Source organism: Eleutherodactylus coqui, chromosome 8, assembly GCF_035609145.1.
Source record: "Eleutherodactylus coqui strain aEleCoq1 chromosome 8, aEleCoq1.hap1, whole genome shotgun sequence".
NCBI lineage: Eukaryota > Metazoa > Chordata > Amphibia > Anura > Eleutherodactylidae > Eleutherodactylus > Eleutherodactylus coqui.
The window spans coordinates 117,871,638-117,894,236 of NC_089844.1; the positions used below are offsets into that span (position 1 = coordinate 117,871,638).

Genomic DNA, 22,599 nt, shown 5'->3' on the forward strand with positions numbered 1-22,599 from the left:
CCGCTGTCTTTCCTGTGCTTTCTGCGAGGGCATTGCCTCTTGCTTCTCCAGTGTAGGAATTGGTGTGAGCTCTCCATTTTGTCAGGTAGAAGTAGGGCCTCCATGAGACTCTGCACCGCTGCACCATTCTCAATTGTCTGTCCTGCTGAGGTAAGAAACTGTCTGACCTTCCATATTGGGCCGTAATAATGAGCTATGCCAAATGCATACCGGGAATCAGTGTAAATGGTTGCCGTCTTACCTTCTGCCACTCTACACGCCTCAGTGAGGGCCTTCAGTTCCGCTTCTTCTGCTGTGACATGCGGAGACAGAGCTTCTGCTTTTAAGACATCTTGTTGTGTCACCACTGCATATCCAGTGTGGAGTCGTCCATCCTCTCCCTAGTACCATCTACGAAAAGCTCAAAATATGCATTGTCAACAGGGGTTCCAGTAACTGTTTTTAAAACCTAAATTTTCCTGTTGCATCAATGCTAGACAATCATGCTGATATTCTATTTCAAATAGATCAGAATCTTGTTGCAAAAATTTTTTTAAATAGCTGATGTGTAATACCTAGATCACCTATGCCTCCCCCTCCCCCATATGAACCAGGATACTCGATTGGAAGAAGAGTAGCCGGGTTCAAGGTAGTACAACATTGAAAAGAAATATTAGGGGGGGCATGAAAAGAGCACATTGTAGCCAGATCTGACAGGCCAGAGATAAGTGCTTCAGTTGGACTTGCATGAGTATGCTCCAAATGTCATGAGGGGTGAGGACCACTAGGGGGGGTAGTCCAGTACCAACTCAGAAGATTTGTCAACCATTGCCTGTACTGCTGCCACCGCACAAACACATGAGGGAGCTCCTCGAATCACTGGATCCAGCCTCATAGAGTAGTATCCAAGTGGCCATGGTTGTCTTACGTGCTTTTGTGTCAATACTGTCGTCACATGGCCAGAAAGTTCAGTATAGAAAAGGGTAAAGTGTAGTTGGGAATACTCAAGGCTGGAGAGCTGAGAATGGAGCTTCAGGGGTGAGAGAGAAAGGAATGATTGAAAGACAGTCATAGAGTGGTTGCATAAGAGAGGAAACAGAGTAGATCCATGAGCGGCAGTATGAAACAAGGCCCAGAAAGGTGCAGAGTTTGGCAACGGATGTAGGTACAGGTATGGCCTGGACAGCAGCCTTTAGGTCCTCTGTCAGATGTCTAGTTCCTTGGCCTAAGCAATGACCCAGGAGAACAACCTTTGTTTTGCAGAATTGGAGTTTGTCTTTAGAGGCTTTACAGCCATTTTCTGCAAGAAAAATTAACAGTGAAATTGTGGCCTGTTGGCAGGCTTCCAAATCATCAGCACACAGCACCTACATGCGGTAGGTGTGTGGCTGACCCTTCAGCGTCTTTTCTTGACGGAAAAAGAGGGGTGTTTGCTGGAGAATGTATCTCACGCAAAGCCCCCATCGAAACCAAGTCTCCCACTTGTTCCCCAATCAACATTTTTTTTGTGGGAAACTAAGGGGATACTGTTTGACCCAGGGGTGTGTATCCTGGTTTCAGATATATATCCAATTTCCCTATGTCTGTCTTGGAGGTGGCCCATCATTTGTCAGGACGTGCGGAAAGCTGAGTTTCTGCAGCAGCTGTCAGGACAAACACTTGAGTCGAATCCACCAAGAGAGCAGTTAGTTTACAAAACTCTTCTGAACTGGCACCTGAGGTCTCAACCCATACCGCTCCATCCGATGAGAATTTGATGGATGCAGGTAAGGTTTGAAAGATGTCAGAGATAACAGAGACATGAATTACAACAAGGCAGAATAATCTACAAACATCTATCCGCATTGGAAATGTGATATCCTTTAAGCAAATTCGTTATTAATCTGATCCTGCCTGCAATGTCTCTTCAAATTTGAGGGAAAAAAAACTTTTCCTACCTGCCCAAGATTCTCACCCCCTCCTTTGTGGAAAAGAGAGGGATGACCCATTACATACTTTTACATCATCTGGCTCCACCCCTTCGATTCTGACCATTTGCGTGTTTCTTCATGCTTTCATTTAAACTTCGCAATCTTTAAATTCACATCACAAACAAGTAAAGTCTTATGCAGAGGGGGGAGGAAAACTTTTATCCCTAGTCAATATCTGCATCACACATTTTACATTCATCACAGCCTGAACACTGGTCATCTATGCGGTCAAGTCTGTCTCTCTCATATTAATATTAAGCCTCCACAGAAAGGCTGACTAGAGACATTTCTCCTACAGAACATTCTCACAGAGACAGTACAATACTAACAGCATTTAGCAGTTATACACACATCTGACCAATCACAGAACTAACATTTACACAAAGAACAGCAAGAATATACCTTAAAATTCCTATGTTTTCTATTTTTAAAACCGTATAATTCACCTAATTCATTACAAGTTTCTTATTTCATTAACGCTTCGCTTTCTTCTCTTTCTGTGACCCTGAATCGGTCCGAGAATGACAGCCCCCACCTTTTCTAACTAACCCTGACTTATCTCTCTGTGAAACAGCATATTGGCTAAGATATTAGAAAGCAGCCAGAATATTCAGACTTTGAACAACATTACTCATTAGTAATTACAAGAGGTATAGTTCTTTGAGACTATGAAACACAGACTGAACAAAGTTGTTTTAGTTTAAATGGCAGGGAATAATTAAAAACATAGAAAAGTAAACATGCTAGCAGCTTATAACAGCACAACATTTTCAGCATTTTTAACCCTTGTATTTTTAAAAACCCCCACAGATGTGAGTGGGGTATAACTTTTTTCATTAACGCTTATATGAAGGAGACTAAAACGTACAACAAAGTTTAGATTACATAACATCAAGAGATACAATAGTGGTTATTTGTAATATAATTGTCCACAGATTCTACATGAACTTGCTTAATGTCACAGGGAAACACAGACTATAAAAGAATTCCCTTTCTCTGATAATCTACACTTGCCTTAATCCATCTGTCTAACGTACTTTTATCCAACCTCTCTGAATCTTTCCCAAACTTGCTGGTCTAAGACTCCATTCTCCCAAAATTCTAAACACCTGCTTTTCTCAACAATGTACTACACTCTCTCCCCACGGCTAACCTGCTTTCTCTGTCTTTTACTATTTCTCTAGCTGTTTTCCATATAGGCATACTCCTTGCCCTGTACTTTTTCCACATTGTCTGTTCTTAGTGCCATCTTATCCCTTCCCTGACTCTATTTTTCCTCTTTTACAAAAGACGATTTCCCCAGGAGTTACTATTTAAAGTTAGTCCTGTTCTACCTAGGCTCCTCGCAACCCAAAGTTTGTACCTGTATAGAGGTCAGTAATGGGATACCAGGCCTCACTACTGACCCTTTAGACTCTTTCTGTAAACCTGTTCCAATGCTGGGGGTCTAATGCTATACCCCACCTGGTCTAACAATTTAGTACATCTTTAAGCTACTGCAGTCTTCCATACCTTATCCTCTTAAGCAGCAATATTGCTGGCGGCTTATGTACACCAAGAGGCTTATTGTTTTTATACATTCATACACATAAAACAATCCCCTGGTTGTTGAAAATGCAGGGGGCCATGTCCAGACTCATTCCCCTGGCGGCAGGGAAGCCCTTAAAGCTTTGCTGATCTGATAGTTCTGTTAACGTGGGACACAGAGATTTATATTTGCATCCTAGAGGTCAGGGTTCACAGATCAGTTCCGCTCATCTCAGCCACTCACTCATGCGCAAACAATCACGCAATAAAGACAAAACAGAAGCATACCTTTGTCTGTTTGGTTTTAACTTTCTTATTTTTCTAGCCTACACCCTTTTCCCCTCCGCCTCTACTACTTCTCTTATACATATAAGAGGCTCCCCAGGGGTCCCTAAATTGTTTCCCCTTTTATTATGGCTTCCTCGGTTTTACACCATGCTCTTCAGAGGTCGTTAAAGGATTAAAAGGTTTCATCACTATATTTTGACTTTTCCCATATTTTACAGGCTGACCATAGGACTAAACAAAACCAGAAACAAAAACCTACTATCATGCAAACATGTTACCACCCAGACAGCATACTCAGACCGTAGGTTCTTATGGACTCGAAGAAGCATGCACACCTACCCTCAGATCTGGAGAAAGTTCAGCCAAGAAACACAGATAAGATTGGCAAGATAATGTCTTACCGTACAGCGCTGTTTTTCAATCTGTGGTTCGAGGTTGCTCTCCTCCGTGATCCCAGAATCGGGGTACAATGATCGTCCTTCAGTCATCTAGAGCCCCACGTTGGGCGCCAGTTTGTTAGGGAAATTTCAATAAATTTTGGTATGCTGACGGGTTCCAAATTATAGTGATATGACCGGTCATGAAAACGCAGGGACACACAGAGATGGTGGTATCTGTGTAGCATTCTGGTTTATTGTACAATGTACTCAATCTTTATAGGATTTTACAAAGCGAGTGGCTTTATGCCAAATACAATTAAAGATACAATTAATATTGGTTTCTTAATACATCATTTTCTTATCAAAAGTGGCCTTCTCTTCCCAGATGTGCAGCCTTCAGATACATCCTCTGACGCTCGTTAGTGAGTTTTGGCAGGACAAAGATAAGAGTATAGGAAACTTTGTGGTGGTCCCAATTAATTTTTCCAGTTGCATTTAGTCAAGGTGAAATTTCTCATATTTCTAAGTGAAGGTTGGAAACTATATAAATATATATATATATATATATATATATATATATATATATATATATATATATATATATATATATATATATATATATGTTGCTTAGTATTATAACAAACAAGCAAAGAGACAAAATGGAGTCTTTATATTCCATCATTTAGGCCAGCAGTGCCTTTACACATAGTATAGAGATTCTGCCACCTTCCCAGCGCCAGTAACGTCATCACAAAGGACTGGCTGTTTGGCTCATTTCAGGAAGTCAGCCAGCCCCTTTTTCTATCTCTGCATAGGTCATTTCGCTACTGCTGTATTATGTCTCCAGCACAAGTGTGGGTGGAGACATGGTGATGCACTGTATCCGCCCAGTGTACGCCCACACATTTCTGATTGGGTGGCTGCTGCATGTTCCTTGCAGCATGGCGACAGAGTTTTGCCTGGGATGGAGGGTTAGGGTTCGTTTAAGTGTTAGGATTACATTATTAGCTGAAAGCATTTACAGCTAATAATCTAAGCCTAAGGGTGCATTCCCACAAACGTATATCGGCTCGGTTTTCACGCCGAGCCGATATACGTTGTCCTCGTGTGCAGGGGGGGAGGATGGAAGAGCCAGGAGCAGGAACTGAGCTCCCGCCCCCTCTCTGCCTCCTCTCCGCCCCTCTGCACTATTTGCAATGGGAAGAGGCGGGGCTAATTCTCGTTACTTAGCCCCGCCCCCGGCCCGCCTCTCCCCATTGCAAATAGTGCAGAGGGGCGGAGAGGAGGTAGAGAGGGGGCGGGAGCTCAGTTCCTGCTCCTGGCTCTTCCATCCTCCCCCCCCCCTGCACACGAGGACAACGTATATCGGCTCGGCGTGAAAACCGAGCCGATATACGTTCGTCTGAATGCAGCCTAACACTGAAACTAATCCTCCATCCCAGGCAAAACTCTGTTCACACGCTGCTAGCACCTTGCCATCCACCTCACCTCATCTCCCCTGCAGCCTTTAAACCCCCGCCCAAAACCCCAATGCCACCGCCAACCTGTTACCGGGGGCCGCGGCCCTTCGCCCTGCTATGTAGACAGTGGTGCTGGAAGAGCAGCTCCAGCCACGCAGAGTCACAGCGAGTGAGTGGCAGGACCCGAGAGGGCAAAGGCGCCGGCATTACAGATGGGAGCCGGAGCCCAGGGAGGCCAGACATCACTGGAGCCGTGAGGGGAGAAAGGATGTCATCTGACACCAGCAGCCTCACCCACCGCAGCCGCCGGGGACGACTTCCAGCAGCCCAGCAGAAGGCACAGCAGCGAAGGTGTGACTGCAGACAACCAGCGGTGGAGGGGTGAGTTCACCCAATAACGAACTGGGGGTGTCACCTGGCTGTCAAGCAGCCTAACAGTTGTCGACACCCACCAATTCCAGTGTCAACAAGATACAACAGTATCGGTCATTTCTGGTGGTGGAGTAAGATGGCTGAGGCTTTGGCGCAACATGCTAGCAGGTGTTGACTTAAAAAAGAGTGAAGTTGATGGTATAAACTAACAATATACTTTATTTTAAAGCAGCAGGAACTTGCTGGCTCAAAATTAAGCATATTTTGAATCCATACAGTTGAGTTCATTCTCGCTCAAGTCAACACTTGCCAGCCTAAGCCCTTTTATACCCCTTTTAGTTATAGCATCCAACGCTGCCATTTTTACCCCTCAAGTGCCTTTCTCTGGATCAACACTGTGATGTTATGTTAACATGTCCTTTGGTTGACCTGTGTACTAGGCGAATCACAGAAAATGGCCATATACTTACTGACTAAGGAGGGCAGATGGCTGCATCCTCTCATCATGCAAGTAGCAGACTACCAAATGAGGGAGCTAATTACACCTGTGAGGGACACCGATGAAACAGCCACTCTGTGTTGGAGTATACACCAATTCATAAATGGCTGAGACCTGCCTCTGATTGGTTACAGTGCTCAGCCAATCAGAGGCAGCCCATACAGAAGGCGGGGATTTTAAATCCCCGCCTGCTGAATACTGCTCAGAGCAGTGCAGGAAAAGAGCCGGCTGGATGCGGCTGAGCCCTGGCAGCTACAAAGAGGTGAGTATAGATTTAAAAAAAAAAATTTTCACACATTTTTAGGATGGTTTTCAGGGAAGGGCTTATATTTGAAGCCGTTACCCGAAAATCACTGCAGGGCTTGCCGGCAATGCTGTCATAGTGTCCAATGACAATGGGACTCCCTGCGGAGATAAAAAAAAAACCTTTTCCACAGCTGTAGTAGAGGATCGCCATGTTCTCTGTATGTCAATGGGGCCGCCGCAGCTGCCGCCGGCCCCATTGACCACAGTTGAAACCCCTGGATGTGACAGCATCCAGGGGTTCCACATCCAAGGAATACCCTGCTGCAGAGGTCACAGCCGCAGCAGGGGATAGTGGGCAGTGGTCTCTTTGAGCAAATAAACGCTGCTAGCAGCAATTTTTCCGCCATGACGCCCGCTTCAGTCACGCGAATTTTTGAATGCATAACTGATGCGTTTAAAAATTTGTGCTTCAAAACACCCGTGTGACTGAGCCCCTGACTGTTGAATGCAGTTAAGGACCCCTCAACTTTGCTGCAACGGATGATGTCAAGGAGAGAAGGATCCAGCATGAGGAAATTCAACGCTCAATCGTTTTGTACCCCTGGAGATAAGCTACTGCTAGAGCTATCTGGCTGCAGCCTTCTCCTCCATTCCCTTATTTAAAAAATGAGCACTCGGCCATATCGAGCATCTATGTGTATGGCACAGCTGCGAGAAATAGCAGTCATTCAAAGAACTGTGCAGCCGAGAGTTATTTAAAGGGGTTGTCTCGCGGCAGCAAGTGGGGTTATACACTTCTGTATGGCCATATTAATGCACTTTGTAATGTACATCGTGCATTAAATATGAGCCATACAGAAGTTATTCACTTACCTGCTCTGTTGCTAGCGTCCCCGTCGCCATGGATCCGTCTAATTCTGATGTCTTCTTGCTTTTTTAGACGCGCTTGCGCTGTGCGGTCTTCTTCCTGGTGAATGGGGCCGCTCGTGCCGGAGAGCTGGTCCTCGTAGCTCCGCCCCGTCACGTGTGCCGATTCCAGCCAATCAGGAGGCTGGAATCGGCAATGAACCGCACAGAGCCCACGGTGCACCATGGGAGAAGACCCGCGGTGCATCGTGGGTGAAGATCCCGGCGGCCATCTTGGTGAAGGAAGAAGAAGGAAGACGTCGCAGAGCGGGGATTCGGGTAAGTAATAAAAATTTTTTTTTTAGCACATCCTTTGGGGTTGTCTTGCGCTGAACTGGGGGCCTGTGGGAAAAAAAAAAAACGTTTCGGCGCGAGACAACCCCTTTAAGGTTTATGGGCACCTTTAGTGGACTACTGTTAGATCCTAAAAAGAGAAAATCACATGTATCAAAGCCGACATTATATAGCTGTCATAACTGATTTTATATCGTCAGTTATTGCTTCACAGACCACCCCGCTCCTCCCACTAAACTTCTCTCCACATTTCACCCCACTTTTCAAAAGTAACAAAGAAAGCATTAATAGGAAAAAAAAACCTGAAAATATTGCGCAGATGTGGTGTGCACTATAAGTTGCGCCTTTTTTCGATAGAAAAGTGGCATTACATGGGTTTTATAGGCAGATACTATTGATGATTTGTTCTCAGCATAGGTCATCAGTAGCTGATTGCAAGACATCCTGCCACTCGGGCAGGTCTGCTCTTTAATGCAGTAGCGCCAGCTGTCGTTATTAGAGTCTGAGACTTCTGCCTCCTACCCTGTTGTCAGTACCAGATGTGTAATACTGTGTTCTCCCCCGAAAATAAGACCTACCCCCGATAATAAGCCCTGCCCTTGTGTTCAGTGGTGAGGTGCTTGAAATATAAGCCCTACCCCAAAAATAAGCCCTAGCTAAACTACATGCCAGCACTCGATGAACCAATCACAGCCATTCAATGTGATGCTGCGATTGGTTCATCAAGCTCCGGCTCTGATTGGCTCAGCTGCAGCGCTCGAGAACCAATCAGAACAATCACTTGCTGGAGGCAGGATTTTCAAACCCTGTATCCAGCAAGCGATGCTCTGTTGGCGCTTAGAACTGCACAGAAGCCTGACAGAGCACTGGAGACCAGCGGGAGAGGCCTGGACGGTGCCTGCTAGGTGACTATAAGACAACTCCCAAAAATAAGACCCTGTGCCTCTTTTGGGGCAAAAATTAATAAAAAACTGGGTCTTATTTTGTGGGAAACATGGTAGAAGGCTTCAGCTCTCATTGATTTCAGTGGGAGTGAAGCCCCCCAGGACACTTCTGCCTCTGGCCTTGATGGTGAAGTATAGTTCAACTGCACTGACAGCAGGCCGGGCAATCGGCTGATCAACTATTGATGACCTATTCCGAGGATGGGTCATCAATATTATTTGCCCAGAATCACCCTTTAAACCTATAAATGATCCTCCTATAGAGGTGCAATTAAATCATACCTCATTATAGTCACTGTGCACAAGGCAAAGCATTAAACCATCTCACAATGATAGTGTCGTCATGGTAACAGATCTTGTCTGAGAAAAAATGTTTTTAATGGAAAGAAATGTGTTTGTTTTCTGCAGACGTCTCAGGAGTGGATACAAAACAAAGCTCTATTTATTTTCACATATTGAAACAATTTCCGAGTTATGTCATGTCAGCCTTGTACTAGACTTGGGTTATTTGCCTGGAGTCACACCTCGCTGCTAGTACACCCCTCACTTGTCACAAGTCCATTTATGGCAAGATCAAGGGCGGAGGAGAATGAGCCCCATAGCAAGAGCAAAATGTGGCCCTTACTGATGGTGGCTCAGGTCACCATGCCGTTCTTCATAACAAGGCAGTCTGGGACTTGTTGATCCTTCAACTCATGTCTTTCAGAAAAGAACAATTCTGGCTACTATTCCCCATTCCTTTTTTGCTAATGTAAAGACCCTTGCCTTACTCTCATGTAGAAGTATTGGACCTCATTTACACAACAGAATTTCGTAACAGATTCCACACCCAAATCTGCAGGAAATTCTGCACCATTTTAGCACTCGAATGAATGCTATGCAAATCCATGCTGTAGTTTATACAGGGTGGATTCTTTTGCATGCCGATTTTGAAATCCGTGTAATGGAAAAAAAAGGAAATTACATGTCAGCTCTTGGGGTAAAATCTGCATGGAAACTTCATAAGATAAATCTACATGGCTTTGCCCCATTGACTGGGGCTAAGGTCTCATGCACACGGGGCAAATTGAGCAGCTGATTTAGCACCCGTCAGCAGCTGTGGGCGATCTGCTACTCAGTGTGCCCATTGATGTGTGGAGATTCCTCTCTCCACTCACACAAGCGGATTTTACTTCGGCTGCTACGTGTCGAAAATAGAATCGCAGCATGCTCTATTTTCAGAGCGGATACGCAGAGACGACTTCTATTGAAGTCAATGGAAGCCGTCCCTGCTGCGGCGCTGCGGCACTTCTGCAATGGATTTGCGTCATTGCCTAGACAACGGTGCAGGGAGATCTGTACTGCGCATCTGCCATCGGTGCACTAGCGGGATATCCATACACAGAAGAAAAGCTTTCTGACAGGTGCTCAGGGTCACGGGCACGGGAGTTTTCCGGGAGGGATTTCCCACACAGAATCCGTGCGTGCCTGTGCGCATGAGGCCTAAATCCACATGCAGGTTGCTGATTCCGCATTATCGCTAGGCGATAACATGGGAAAAGCAGGAGTTTAAAAAAAATCTTTAATGCGCATGTGCAACGGCAAGACGTGCGGTCCATCCGCAGTACAGATGAAGAAAACGTAAAGCAGGTATGCGTGGATGCCGCTGCTGCCAGGGCCGGATTCTACTGCCGGATTCCGCATATGGAATCTGTTCTGCCCGTGTGCAGGTACATTTTCTGTGCACATATGGGAAACATCACTTCCTTGGTACAGTATGTATGTAATTCATTACAGAAGCCAGACATGGATGTGTACAGAGTGTTAAGTAATTTCATCCCCCTACAGTTCTACATTAGCTCCAGAGGAACAAGTGATAATGCAATGTCAGAACATGGAAGTAGTGGCCTAGTGCTTTATGGGTGCCTGATTGTGGTTGCCACTTATTGGTATCACTTATCAGTCTGTTAGGTTGGTCAGTGCTAGCTGATATTTTACCCAACTCCATTAGTGCATATAACCAGTGACTATAAATTCGCTTTTTTTCTCCAATAGGAGTTTGAAGTAGCGTAAAAAAGCCACCTTTGTCCCATCAGAGGATCAGACTGCTGTTCTGTCCATACCCTATGCTTTACACTGCAACTCCACTTGAACACAGCTGTATGTCTAAGGCCGGCTGTACACGGACGGGACGGAATATCGCTAGCGATATTCTGCCACGGTAGAGTAGGGGAGAGCACTAAAAGGTCTCCGCGATGAGCCTATCTAATAAATAGGCTCACCGTGGAGAATCGCTGCAAATCGCAGCATGCCACGATTTTAATCACGCGAGCGAGAATCGCTATGATTCTCTGCTCATAGACGTCGGGCTGTGCTTTTCATAGTTCTCCTATGGAAAGTGTGCCATGCGAGCTTCGCAGACGATTTATCGCCGGGGATCTCTCAATGACAACTCGCTCGTGGACAGCCAGCCTTAGGGCTCATTCAAACAACCGTATGCATTAAACGCTGCACAGGCTGCATATGGCAGCAAGTGCTCTGCCCATAACCACATATCTCACGCACGCGGTCTTGTGTAATGTGACTTGTCTTTTTTTTTTAAATAAATCCCCGCTCCGTCTCATAGCGGGGTTGCGTATGTATTGTCGCCCGTACGCAAGGTATTGCATATGGACAGAGTGGAATATGAAAGAATAAAGATTGTGCTGCGTGACACGAGAAATAAATCATGCTGCGATCTTGTTCACGCGCATATCTACACCCACTATCTACGCGCTAATGTGAATGGATCAATGAAAGTCCATGTACTTTTATTGACTCCGTTCACTGCGTGTCACACAGCGGTGCATCGCATGCGTAATATGTGCCAACCACAGTCGTGTAAATGAGCCGTAAATGGATCATCAAAATACCAATCAGCGAACAAGTGAGTGCCAGCCCAGCTGCCTAAAAACACAATGCTTGGGGTATGTTCATCAAATGGTGTGGATTTTAACACAGATTAGTTGTGGATTTTCTGAGGATTTCACTCCGTCATTTGAAGAAGTGAAAGCCACTGTGAAATCCATGGCATACATTGACATATTGCGGATCTAAAGGCCATGTACACATTTGTACTCTGGCAACCGTGAGCCAGCAAGGAATTCTTGAAGATTCCAGCTCCGAAGCCTGCAAAATTGTAAATGCAGTTTTGGATTATAATACAGCCTGTAATGCATGATCAGTACTAGATAAGTAAACTGTAAAATGTTGTTCAGATATGGGCATACTGTATTCATTGATGCATTTGGACAATTGGAACTCCATGTAGAAACAATTTAGAATTCTAATGTGTATGCGTGGCATTGGTTTTATATCTGCATCACGCAGTCATCCAATTATGTTCCTGGTAATATCACTATTCTCCGCCGGACACAGAGCTTTCCATCTGATCATAAATGACTATGTTCTTCTATTATTATATCAGACGATCAGACAATAAATGCTCTCTGCGTGTCTTCCATAATTGCAATCCGGCATCGTCTCAGCTTGTCAGAAGCTTGTAATTCCCAGAACAGTGATTTGCATTAGGAAATGAAAACATATACACTGATTTATAAGGAAAAAGCTTACTTCCTGGCTTCTCTTAATCTTTATTAAAACTTGTATTTCAAGTAAATGCTGTTTCCGACAGGAAATGTAACTGGTGGTAATATGTGATGACAACCATAAAAAGATATGTTGCTTCATCTACTTATTTCATTGTGGAGATACAAGTACTTGGAATTACTGTTACCAATGCTGGAGATGCACTTGCCCCAGTGTCTCCGAGACGCTGATTGCTGCTGTGCGCTCCATGGATCATTTGTTATTTGAGACTATGGGAAAAGTACTTTTAAAGTGGACTTGTCATGTCCTAAAGTCAGCGGGGCAGGCGCATCGGTTTACTTCACTGACTCTTTTACTTGATTTAAGCTCCCGGTACTGTCGATGGGTGACACCAAATTTGATTGACAGTGGGCAGCGGGGATCGCCCACTTGACAGATTGACAGATTTCCAGTACCCAAAACTAATTTGATATTGCAACTAAGGTAGTGGTACACACACAAGAAAACCCTGTTATTTATTCTGCTCAGTAAATGACATAAAATTAAATTTAAAAACACAATGGCAGAATTGTTGTTTGTTTTATTCGCCCATATAGTGTAAATGAATAGAAAGTTATGTTTTCAAAAATCATGTCGCTACAAAACACAACTCATTTCATGAAAAACAGCCCTCATACACTACAGATATGCCCACAAAAAAAAGAAAAAGTTATGCCCCTTGTAATACTGCTGAAAAAAATGCTTCATCCTAATGGATCCCTCAGACCAGCGTATTTATCCTGCATATTACATATTTTTTACACTTGTAATACGCAGCATGCAGTAAATATATGCATTTAAGATACATATTTAGGGCTTATTCAGACGCGCGATTATCGGACGGGTTTTCACGCCTGGCCGATATACGCTGTCACTCTCTGCAGAGGGAGGAGGCGGTACGGGACGGGAGCAGTGCACTGAGCTCCTGCCCTCTCTCCGCTCCTCGCCACTGTTTGCAATGGGAGGGATGGGGGCGGACTTAAGCTCCGTCACGTCCGGCCCCTCCCATTGCAAATAGTGGCGAGGGGCGGAGAGAGGGCAGGAGCTCAGTACAATAGCTCCGGGCCCGTTCTGTCTCCTCCCCCTGCAGAGAGGGACAGCGTATATCGGCTGAGCTTGAAAAACCCAACTGATATACGCACGTCTATCGTGAAGATGGTGAAGCTCTGGATGTGATTATACTGCATTAAGGAGAGTTGGTGAACCTCAGTGTGTATTTTATGTAGCAGGCTATGATTATGGTACTATTACAAATCAAAATAAGAAATGTATCATTTTTTTCATGCACATAATACGCGTATGAAGTAAGAAATGCAGGTCTGAATTGTCCAATGAAAATCAATAGGCTTTTAGCACTTTTTTGTTACATGCGCAAAAAATAGGTGCATATAACGCAGGCTAAATACGCTCATGTAAGTGAACAATTAAGGCCCAAATAGGTTGGTCATAAAGGGTTTAAATATTAAAAATCTGGTTGATTTGATTACCTGCAGCTACCAAATAAGGGAGCAAACCTATTTTTTTTATTTCAGAGAATCTACATAAATCTGTATGCAGTATGCTCCCCTAGTTGTATATGCTGGTAACAAAGTTTTTATTAACTCTACAGCAGTGATTCCCAGCTGGGGTGCCATTAAACTCCTGGCTAGGGAAACCTATCGGCTGCTGGGGGAAAGAGTTTAGCAGATATCTGTTGCTGGGGAGTGGGTTGAGATGTTGGAGCCCATGTCTACCGGTGGGGAAGATGTTAGAGCCCATGTCTACTGGTGGAGGAGAAAAAGCTTAAAAGATGGTGAAGTTCTGGATGTCCTTTTACTGCATTGAAGATAGATGGTGAAGCTCTGGAGGTGATTATACTGCATTGAGGAGAGATGGTAAAGCTCTGGAGGTGATTATACTGCATTAATGAGAGATGGTTAAGCTCTGGATGTGAGTATACGGCATTGAGGAGAGATGGTGAAGCTCTGGATGTGATTATACTACATTGAAGAGAGATGGTGAGGCTCTGGATGTGATTATACTACATTGAAGAAAGATGGTGAAGCTCTGGATGTGATTATAGTGCATTGAAGAGAGATGGTGAAGCTCTGGATGTGATTATACTGCATTGAGGAGAGATGGTGAAGCTCTGGATGTGATTATACTACATTGAAGAGAGATGGTGAAGCTCTGGATTTGATAATACTGCATTGAAGAAAGATGGTGAAGCTCTGGATGTGATTATACTGCATCGAGGAGAGATGGTGAAGCTCTGGATGTGATTACATGGCATTTAGGAGAGATGGTGAGGCTCTGCAGGTGATTATACAGCATTGATGAGAGATGGTCAATCTCTGAGTGTGGTTATACTGTGGCAGGGAGGTTATTTAGCCTTTTTTTTGCAAAAAAAAAAAATTGTACGGGTGCTCGAAGTTAATATTTTTTCTGGTTTTCTATGATATATCACTCCCATTCATCTTTATGTATGCTGTATAAGTGTAACTAGTTGTGCAGGATGAAAGTAAGTACTTGGAGCTCTTTATTCATTTGGATTACGACCGCTTGCCCTTCCTCCTTTTCTTCCTGCTCATTTGAACCTCATTGTGTTTTCCTAAGGGTGCACAATTGTTGCGTGATGCGAGGGTGAGTGAAAACGTAGAATTATAAAACGAATGATTTTCAATGGTTTCATTCCTATTTGTGATGTTTTCACTCATGCAATGTGGCGTTAAAAAAAAACAAAACATTGCAGCATGTCCTATCTTTCTGCGTTTTGCGATTTAACATTTTTTTTTTAGCCTATGTTATCCTATGGAGCCTCCTTTTTATTGCATTACAACGCATGAACTTGTGATTTTCATGTGATATAATGTGTTTTAAACATTAGAATCTCCTATAACCTTGCGCACGAGAAAATCACAGGCGGCTGCGATGCATGATTTTTCACAAGAAAAAAAGCATCGCTGATGCTCAAAAATCGCTAAATCAAAACTATGATTTTGCCGCGATTTTCTCGTGATCGCCAGTGTGAAGGAGCCCTAATACTTTCAATCTTATAATTTTTCTGGAAGTAAAGGAGCTGATTTACCTTCCATCCAAGATATTCTCACCGTTATTTGGCAACAGCTCAAGTTCAAAGCATTCAGTCATTTTATGGTGCTTCGTTACCCTCCTGCTTTCACATCCCCCAAGAGCCATATAAAACATCTGGACACTTCCGATCTTTGATGTTATTATATTTAAAGATTTTTTTCCAGGTCTTTAATCTTTGTTCCAGCAAGTATCAATCATATTTTATAACTTTTCCTTTATTTTTCATAATGAATTCCAGTAGGTAAGAGATGTCTACTACCTCTGTGACTTGGCCGTTAGGTTAGCTTCATTCCAGTACTTACGGTATAACACTTGCTACATTACATTTCAGTTTATTGTTTATACAAATTCTTATTATAATAAACCAACAAAAGCTAAATTAAGGAGATTGTCCAAAATAAGGCCGGCTGCACACGGCCGTGACGGGCTCCGCCGCGGAATATTCCGCGGCGAAGCCCGTCACGGCGCCCCCCAGAGACCCCATACTTACCAGCGGATCCGGCGTCCTCGCTCCCGCATGACGCTTCCCCGCCCACCGCGTCACGTGACGCGCCGGCCGGTAGGCGGGGAAGCGTCTTCACGCTATCTTTCGTTGTGCTACAGCGGAAGATAGCGTGAACGGACGGCTTCCATTGACTGCAATGGAAGCCGTCCACGCATACACCCGCGGCAAATAGAGCATGCTGCGGGTGAGGACGGGAGATTTCACGGTGCGGAATTCCGCGGAGGAATCCGTTCGTGGGAAGGAGGCCTAAAAAAAAGGGGTAAATGCAGTAAATGTGGCAATATAGCAAAAGAAGCTGTACTGTGCATTTTGATCGCCCACTCTTCCAACGCTGCTGCTCATACCCCCTCCGCCAAGCTTTCTTTAAATGTGCTGCAGCAGTGACGTGCCCATACACCCATATGCCGCCATACCGTGGCATCAGCTGAGGCCAATGATTGGCTGCAGCAATCCCATCACCTCTCCAGTTATCAGTGTAGAAGCAGGAGTGAAGAAATCTGTATGTATAGCATTTTTTTTGGTTTGCAGCATCTTTTCTTCTGGACAGCTGAGTCGAAACCAAACGGACCCCATTAAAGTTCCATGGGTTCCATCACAAGACGGACCCATTCAGTCAGGGGATTCCTTTTTCCTGCTCCCTGAACGGAGCAGGAAAATGGAACGCCTGCCATAGATGTGAAAGCAGCCTAACCTATGATACAATTTTCTATAATAAGGTTATAAACATGTCCACAATATTGAAACCATATATCAGAATACAAAAAAAAAAACCTTTCTCTGTTTTATTGCTTTTATTAAATTTCTATGTTTTTGCAGTTCATTAAGTTTTAGTAACTTTAGAAAGAAATGTTATTTTATTTTGTTTCATGTGTTCGATGGTAACTTTACCTGTCATAATTGTATTAACTTTTTTTTCAGTCCAAAGTGGATTCTGAACACAACATGAGCCATTCAAGAGCATTGCCAGGATTACCTCCTCTGCCTGCAGCAGTGAAACGAGAACCCTCAGAGCTCTATCAGGTATGTTGGAACAGTAAAAGTTCTCAATAAGTACTAAATAAGGCTGGGGGCTGGCATTGAATAGCAAAAAGTTGGACATTTTTGTGTACAAGATGCTATGCACCAAAATGTGTGACTTTCATAGTCAGATAACCGATGTACAATGTTTAATAAAGGTGCCCCATAGTTAGTTTTTTATTTTTCCATTTTTTTTTTATTTGGTATTTCTGTTGGCTGAAGGTATATGGAGGACAAATGATTAAATTACGTCAAGGCTCACACGACCATATGGTAAAATGCTGCGTGTCACCACGTTTTTGATTGCGTATGTATGCACATGACAGCGTACCTCACACACGCTGACATGCATGGGCTTCCTGGTCTCCTCTTTTTTTATTTCCCTTCTATTGTCTCTTTGCAATGTTGCATAAATTGTAATTGTGTTTGTACAGGATTTTCACATGCACCCATAGAGAACAGTAGGGCTCTATCCTGTGTAATGCACGGTAAGACCTCGTTCAGACGAGCGCTGTTTTAGCACAATATACGCACAGTTTTTCCATGGAGAATACTATTAATGATCTTTCCTCAGGATAGGTCATCAATAGTTGATCGGGGGGTCCGTTACTCGGGACCCCGACCAATCAGCTCACTGTGTGTCCGCTGTCAGCAACGCAAATACACAGGGGTCAGAGCGGAAGTCTGTGCTCCAACCTCTGTAAAGTGGCCAGCGCTTGTAACTGCAGACATGGCTTAATTTATTTGAATGAGAGCTGCTCTTGCAGTTACCAGTTCACAGAGGTCTTAGCAGAGACTTCCACTCCAACCTCTGTGTAATTGCGGCACTGTCAGCGGGCCCACAATAAGCTGATCGGTTAGTGTCCTGAGCGACAGACCCCAGACAGTCAACTGTTGATGACCTATCTTGAGGATATGTATGACCCCATTTAAAGAATGGGGGTTCATATTTGTGGGAAATTTGTACGCCTCGCAACGCACAAATCTCGCCCGTATGAAGCCGGCCTGAGGTGGGCACCTGAGTATGTGCTGTAATTTTAATAGGAAGGCCTTTTTAGTATGGTTTTTGCAATGAAGAAGAATCCCTTTTATGGAGCTGGTTTCTTTTGAGTAACGGCAAGATACTGGATGGACATATGTCTGTGGCATCCTTATACAATATGTTGCTATGTAGATACCTCACAGTAAAATTCAGGGATCTTCTCCTTTTCACAGAAATGTATGAGTTTGAAACAATGGCCCTGATTGCTGGAGAGAGGAACACTATGCTGCTGTCCTTAAAAGGAGCTAAAACACTGCACTAAATTATTCATCGAGACTGAAGAGATGATTATTACCTAGTAAAGCAAAGTGGAAACTATTGTTCCCGAGCTCAACAGCACTCATGATGGCAGCTGATGTGTATCATTAATGCATTATAGGACCTGTAGCCAGAGATGAGGACTTAGTATCGGAGCCATCACATAACATCCTAATCTGTTCAACTGTATGGCTAAAAACGTGAGGACAGCTGGAGTTGGCATGGTTCTAGTAGATAATTCCATAGGGAAGGTGCAGATAAACGGGATCGAAGAGATAAAAACAGACTAGTTAATCTATATAATGTATATCTTGTCCATTTTGCTACATCTGAGAAGGCTCTGGGCTTTAAATTAGCCGGAAAAGCAAAGCCATTTGTTGCAATAAATGTAGCAAAGACACACATATATGAATTAACTACGTAAAGGGGCTGTGCCAAAAAGGAAACCTGTGTTCATATGTTGTATCAGGGCAGATGATGAGCAAGACCTCTACTGTTAGACAGAACGAAGAGCCACTCTGTAATACTACACTGTGGAATATTTGGTTGGCGGCGTTTTCCTCCAGGAAGATCAGCTGGTCACCCAAGGCGTCGCATTATGAAGGAATCTTCACAGCGTTGGATCGGAAGACAAGAGGTAAGTAGACCACCTTTTTATTTCAACAGGTAAACGTATGGGCACAGGAACCGCGTATCACTGGCCGGACGAGCGGCGCCCTCAGACCATGGCCGCATAGTAAGATACATGGCCATGGTCCGGCGCTTTAAGGATTCCAAGTGAAGTGTGCATTGCTATACTCCTAGAGTAGTGGGACGAGCAGCCATGAGGATTAGTTATTGCATTAGTGCTGTGTGATTCACAGCCCCATCAGGTGAGCAGTAGTTTAGAGTCACAATATGTTTTTATCGAAGACTCTGTGCTTGACATACAGACAGGCTGACTGAAATTATATAGCTGTTATAAGAAAATCCAATACAAGATAACCATTTGCAGTAACAAGCTGAATTCTGAATAAAAAATCTTTACTGCTGTCTCTATATTATGTTTAGTTAATACTTAACTAGAGAGCATACTTAAACAAATTCTACCACATTTAAAGTGACAGAAACGCACACAAGGCCCTTTCATTGCTTTCTTTATTAGCATTTTTAAAAAGGTTTTCTTTGATGGCACAAACCCTTAAAGGGGTTGTCCAGTATTGTAATAAAATGGCTTCCATCAGTGTAGTCCCTGGCAATCCATCCTAGGAGAGGAGATGCTAAAATGCACCCCCCCCTTTTTTTTCCAGCTGCCGCCTATACACACCTATGGAACTATCTTTTTGCCTGCCGTATATGTGTCGGCCATGTATGTACCATTTTATATTTGTATATTGTATATTTGCCCACGTGAACGACTACGTTGGAAACCAATTCCACAGATGGGAGCATATATCAGTCGGCTGTAAAAACGCACCGTTTATGCGCTCGTGTGAATGAAGCCTTAAGAACACTCGGACCCACTTTATTTCCTTCTCTGTTTTTCTTTTTGTAATATTTTTTATTTAAAGCCTTTTAAATGCACAAAACCTAAGAAAACATCCTAGACATTGTATCTGAATTGTATAACCCCCCCCCCCCCCTGCCAAGTCCCGGACATGCAGCTAAAACTTCCATAAAGTATGCATTTCTTGACTATTCACAGGTGAATGCCATCTTTCCCTTTGTCGGTGACCTCACGTGTTTATCCCACCATTACTTTGTGGAAAAGTTTTTGAATATATTTATAAATTGAAAGTCTGTAGGTGAGCTCTCAGAGATCTATTGGTTCATTATGATTCTAAGCTTCTGACATTATTAGCTGCATTATGCTTTCATCATAAAAGAAGAATTTTCTAGGTCTACACAAAGGACTGATATCCCAAGATCACGCTTAAAGGGGTTCTGACATCAAAAAAAAAAAAATTGTACTCACCTTGCCTGGCCTGGCCCGATCGCCAGGCATATCCCCTCCAGCCGGCATCTTCTTCTGTGCCTTTAAAGCAGAGCAGGAGCGGTCAAAAAGACCGCTTCCTGCTCTGGTCTGTCCGTCAGGCACTTCCGAGGTGAACGGACGGACCGCCCACAGCAAGTACGTCACAAGCAGTGCTTGCTGCGGGCGGCCCGTCCGTCCTGCTGAACTCCGGAGTGCTGCGCATGCGCAGTGGAGACGCAGCCCGTCCTGACTCCTGTCAGAGGGCACCTCTCCACTGCGCATGCGCGCGATCCCGGAGCGGCGCGGCTCGTGCAGACAGAAGAGGAGGAACAGCGCCTCCCGGGAGATGACCCTCCGATGTCAACAACAGAAGAACAGGTAAGTATTATCTTTTTATGCTTTAGCAGCCATTAAACCATGGGTTCCCTGGGTCCATTAGGCAGACCAGGGAACAATGGCTGCTAAAGCATTAAAACATTATTTGTGTCAGAACCCCTTTAAGTGTTAGGCCCATTGTGGAAATTAATTTATAAACCTCATTGCAGTTTTTTTGGATGCAGGACACTATCACATACAGTGCCACAAGCCAACACTGATCACATTACATGTTTGACGGACTTGGTTATTACCAAGGATATTGATAGTCAGTTTTATATGGCAAAGGCCCTGTATACTCTAACAAGTATTTCCCAAAGCATCATTCTGAACAACTCTGATTTAATTAACCCTTCTTGACTAGCCCACGTAAATTAATGGGCTAGCTGGTCCTTGTGTCTGCAGCCCATTAACCCCTTCCCGCCTGCCTCACATAAATATACAGCAGCTGTCAGCACGCCAGCTTGCTGAGTTGCCATATATTTACCGCCCTGCTTTTCACAGCCATAGCTGGCTTCCAACTTCTCAGGCATTCCAGCTATAGCTGTAACTAACATTCAGACCTGAATCTAATATTGGCACCTGGATCAGAAGCTGTTAATTTAACCCAAGACATGCTCCAGTAACGCTGCGATCAGTGGGTCCCTGCAACACAGGAGCAATCAGTTGTCACAGTAAGGCCCCCTTCTCCAAGGACGTGTATTCACCGGCGGTAAACCACCAGCGAATCAGGCCGGGCGACACTTTCTATAGCATTGCTATGGAAAGCGCTGGCCCCTGTCCACGAGCGGAGAATCATTGCGATTCTCCGCACACGGCGGGCAATTCGCAGCATGCTGCGAATTGCCCCGATTCTCCGCAGCCAGCCTATCTATCAGATAGGGCTGACCGGCGGAGATGAGGCGGCGGCTCCTGGTCCCAGGCGGTGGCTCCCGCAGCTGAGATTTACCGCGGGACTTCGCAACGACCGTGGACAGGGGGCCTAACTGCTGGGCTTTTGCCATTAGATCTTTGTTATCAATGGTCTGTATGTGGGGACAGCAGGAAAGACACATTAATGACACATACAAAAGACATGTAGAAAAAAATTATCAAATCTAAATAAAACATGAAAAAAGATAAAAAGTAAAACAAGAAAACCCTACTCTTCTCGCAAAAAGAGCAATTGTAGAAGTCTAGCATGACACGAATGTGTTTTGTACAGGTGTCAGGTGCTCATGCATTAATATGTTCACTAGCCTAGCCAGAAACCTACTGCACACTGATGAGGGGCAATCAACCCCAAACAGCTGTCTGTGTATGATTATTCAGGCTTGGCCTACAATTCCCAGTCAAATCTGACATTGACTTGCAGGAATGCTGCCTTCCAACAGGTGGCACTGCAGAGGTATTGTTCCATTCTTCTATTTGCTTATTTCCCAGAGGAGCATGGATGGCCTTATAAGTCTCCTCATACACCTTCTAGAAGAAACAATACCCTTCTTGACCTTAATATGTTCCTGTCACGCAAAATACATGTTGAGAAAAACATAAATTAATTATCCCCAGCCACTAGTTTTACTTTCTTCTACCCCAACCCTATATGGATAGTATGGATAGTAGATCATCTGTTTTGGATTTTCTTTACCATAACAATTATAAATAAATGAGATATTTGTTCTAAATGTCTTATCCATACACTGTAACAAGAGAAATGTAATTGTGTTAAATCTATTTCTTGGTAATATAAATCAACGGAAAAGAGCCAAAAAAGCAATACCTGATAAGATGCAGAGCAGGCACGATCACCGCCAAGCAGGCAAGATCGCCATACGACCGGGACAATGGCCGTAGGGTCAGCACAATGGCCGTAGAACCTAACAATATACAGCAAGCTAGACTATAAACCAGAGGAGCTAAACTGTC

At 44.1% G+C, this 22,599-nt stretch overlaps 1 protein-coding gene across 1 annotated transcript in view; it reads left to right on the forward strand.

The window, feature by feature from the left end:
• DNAH3 (dynein axonemal heavy chain 3) overlaps positions 1 to 22,599 on the forward strand; it is a 379,066-nt gene that overhangs the window by 12,428 nt on the left and 344,039 nt on the right. The window contains exon 2 of the mRNA XM_066576291.1: positions 16,967 to 17,068. Coding sequence (XP_066432388.1) covers positions 16,967 to 17,068 — 102 coding nt within the window. The remainder of the gene's footprint in view (positions 1 to 16,966; positions 17,069 to 22,599) is intronic.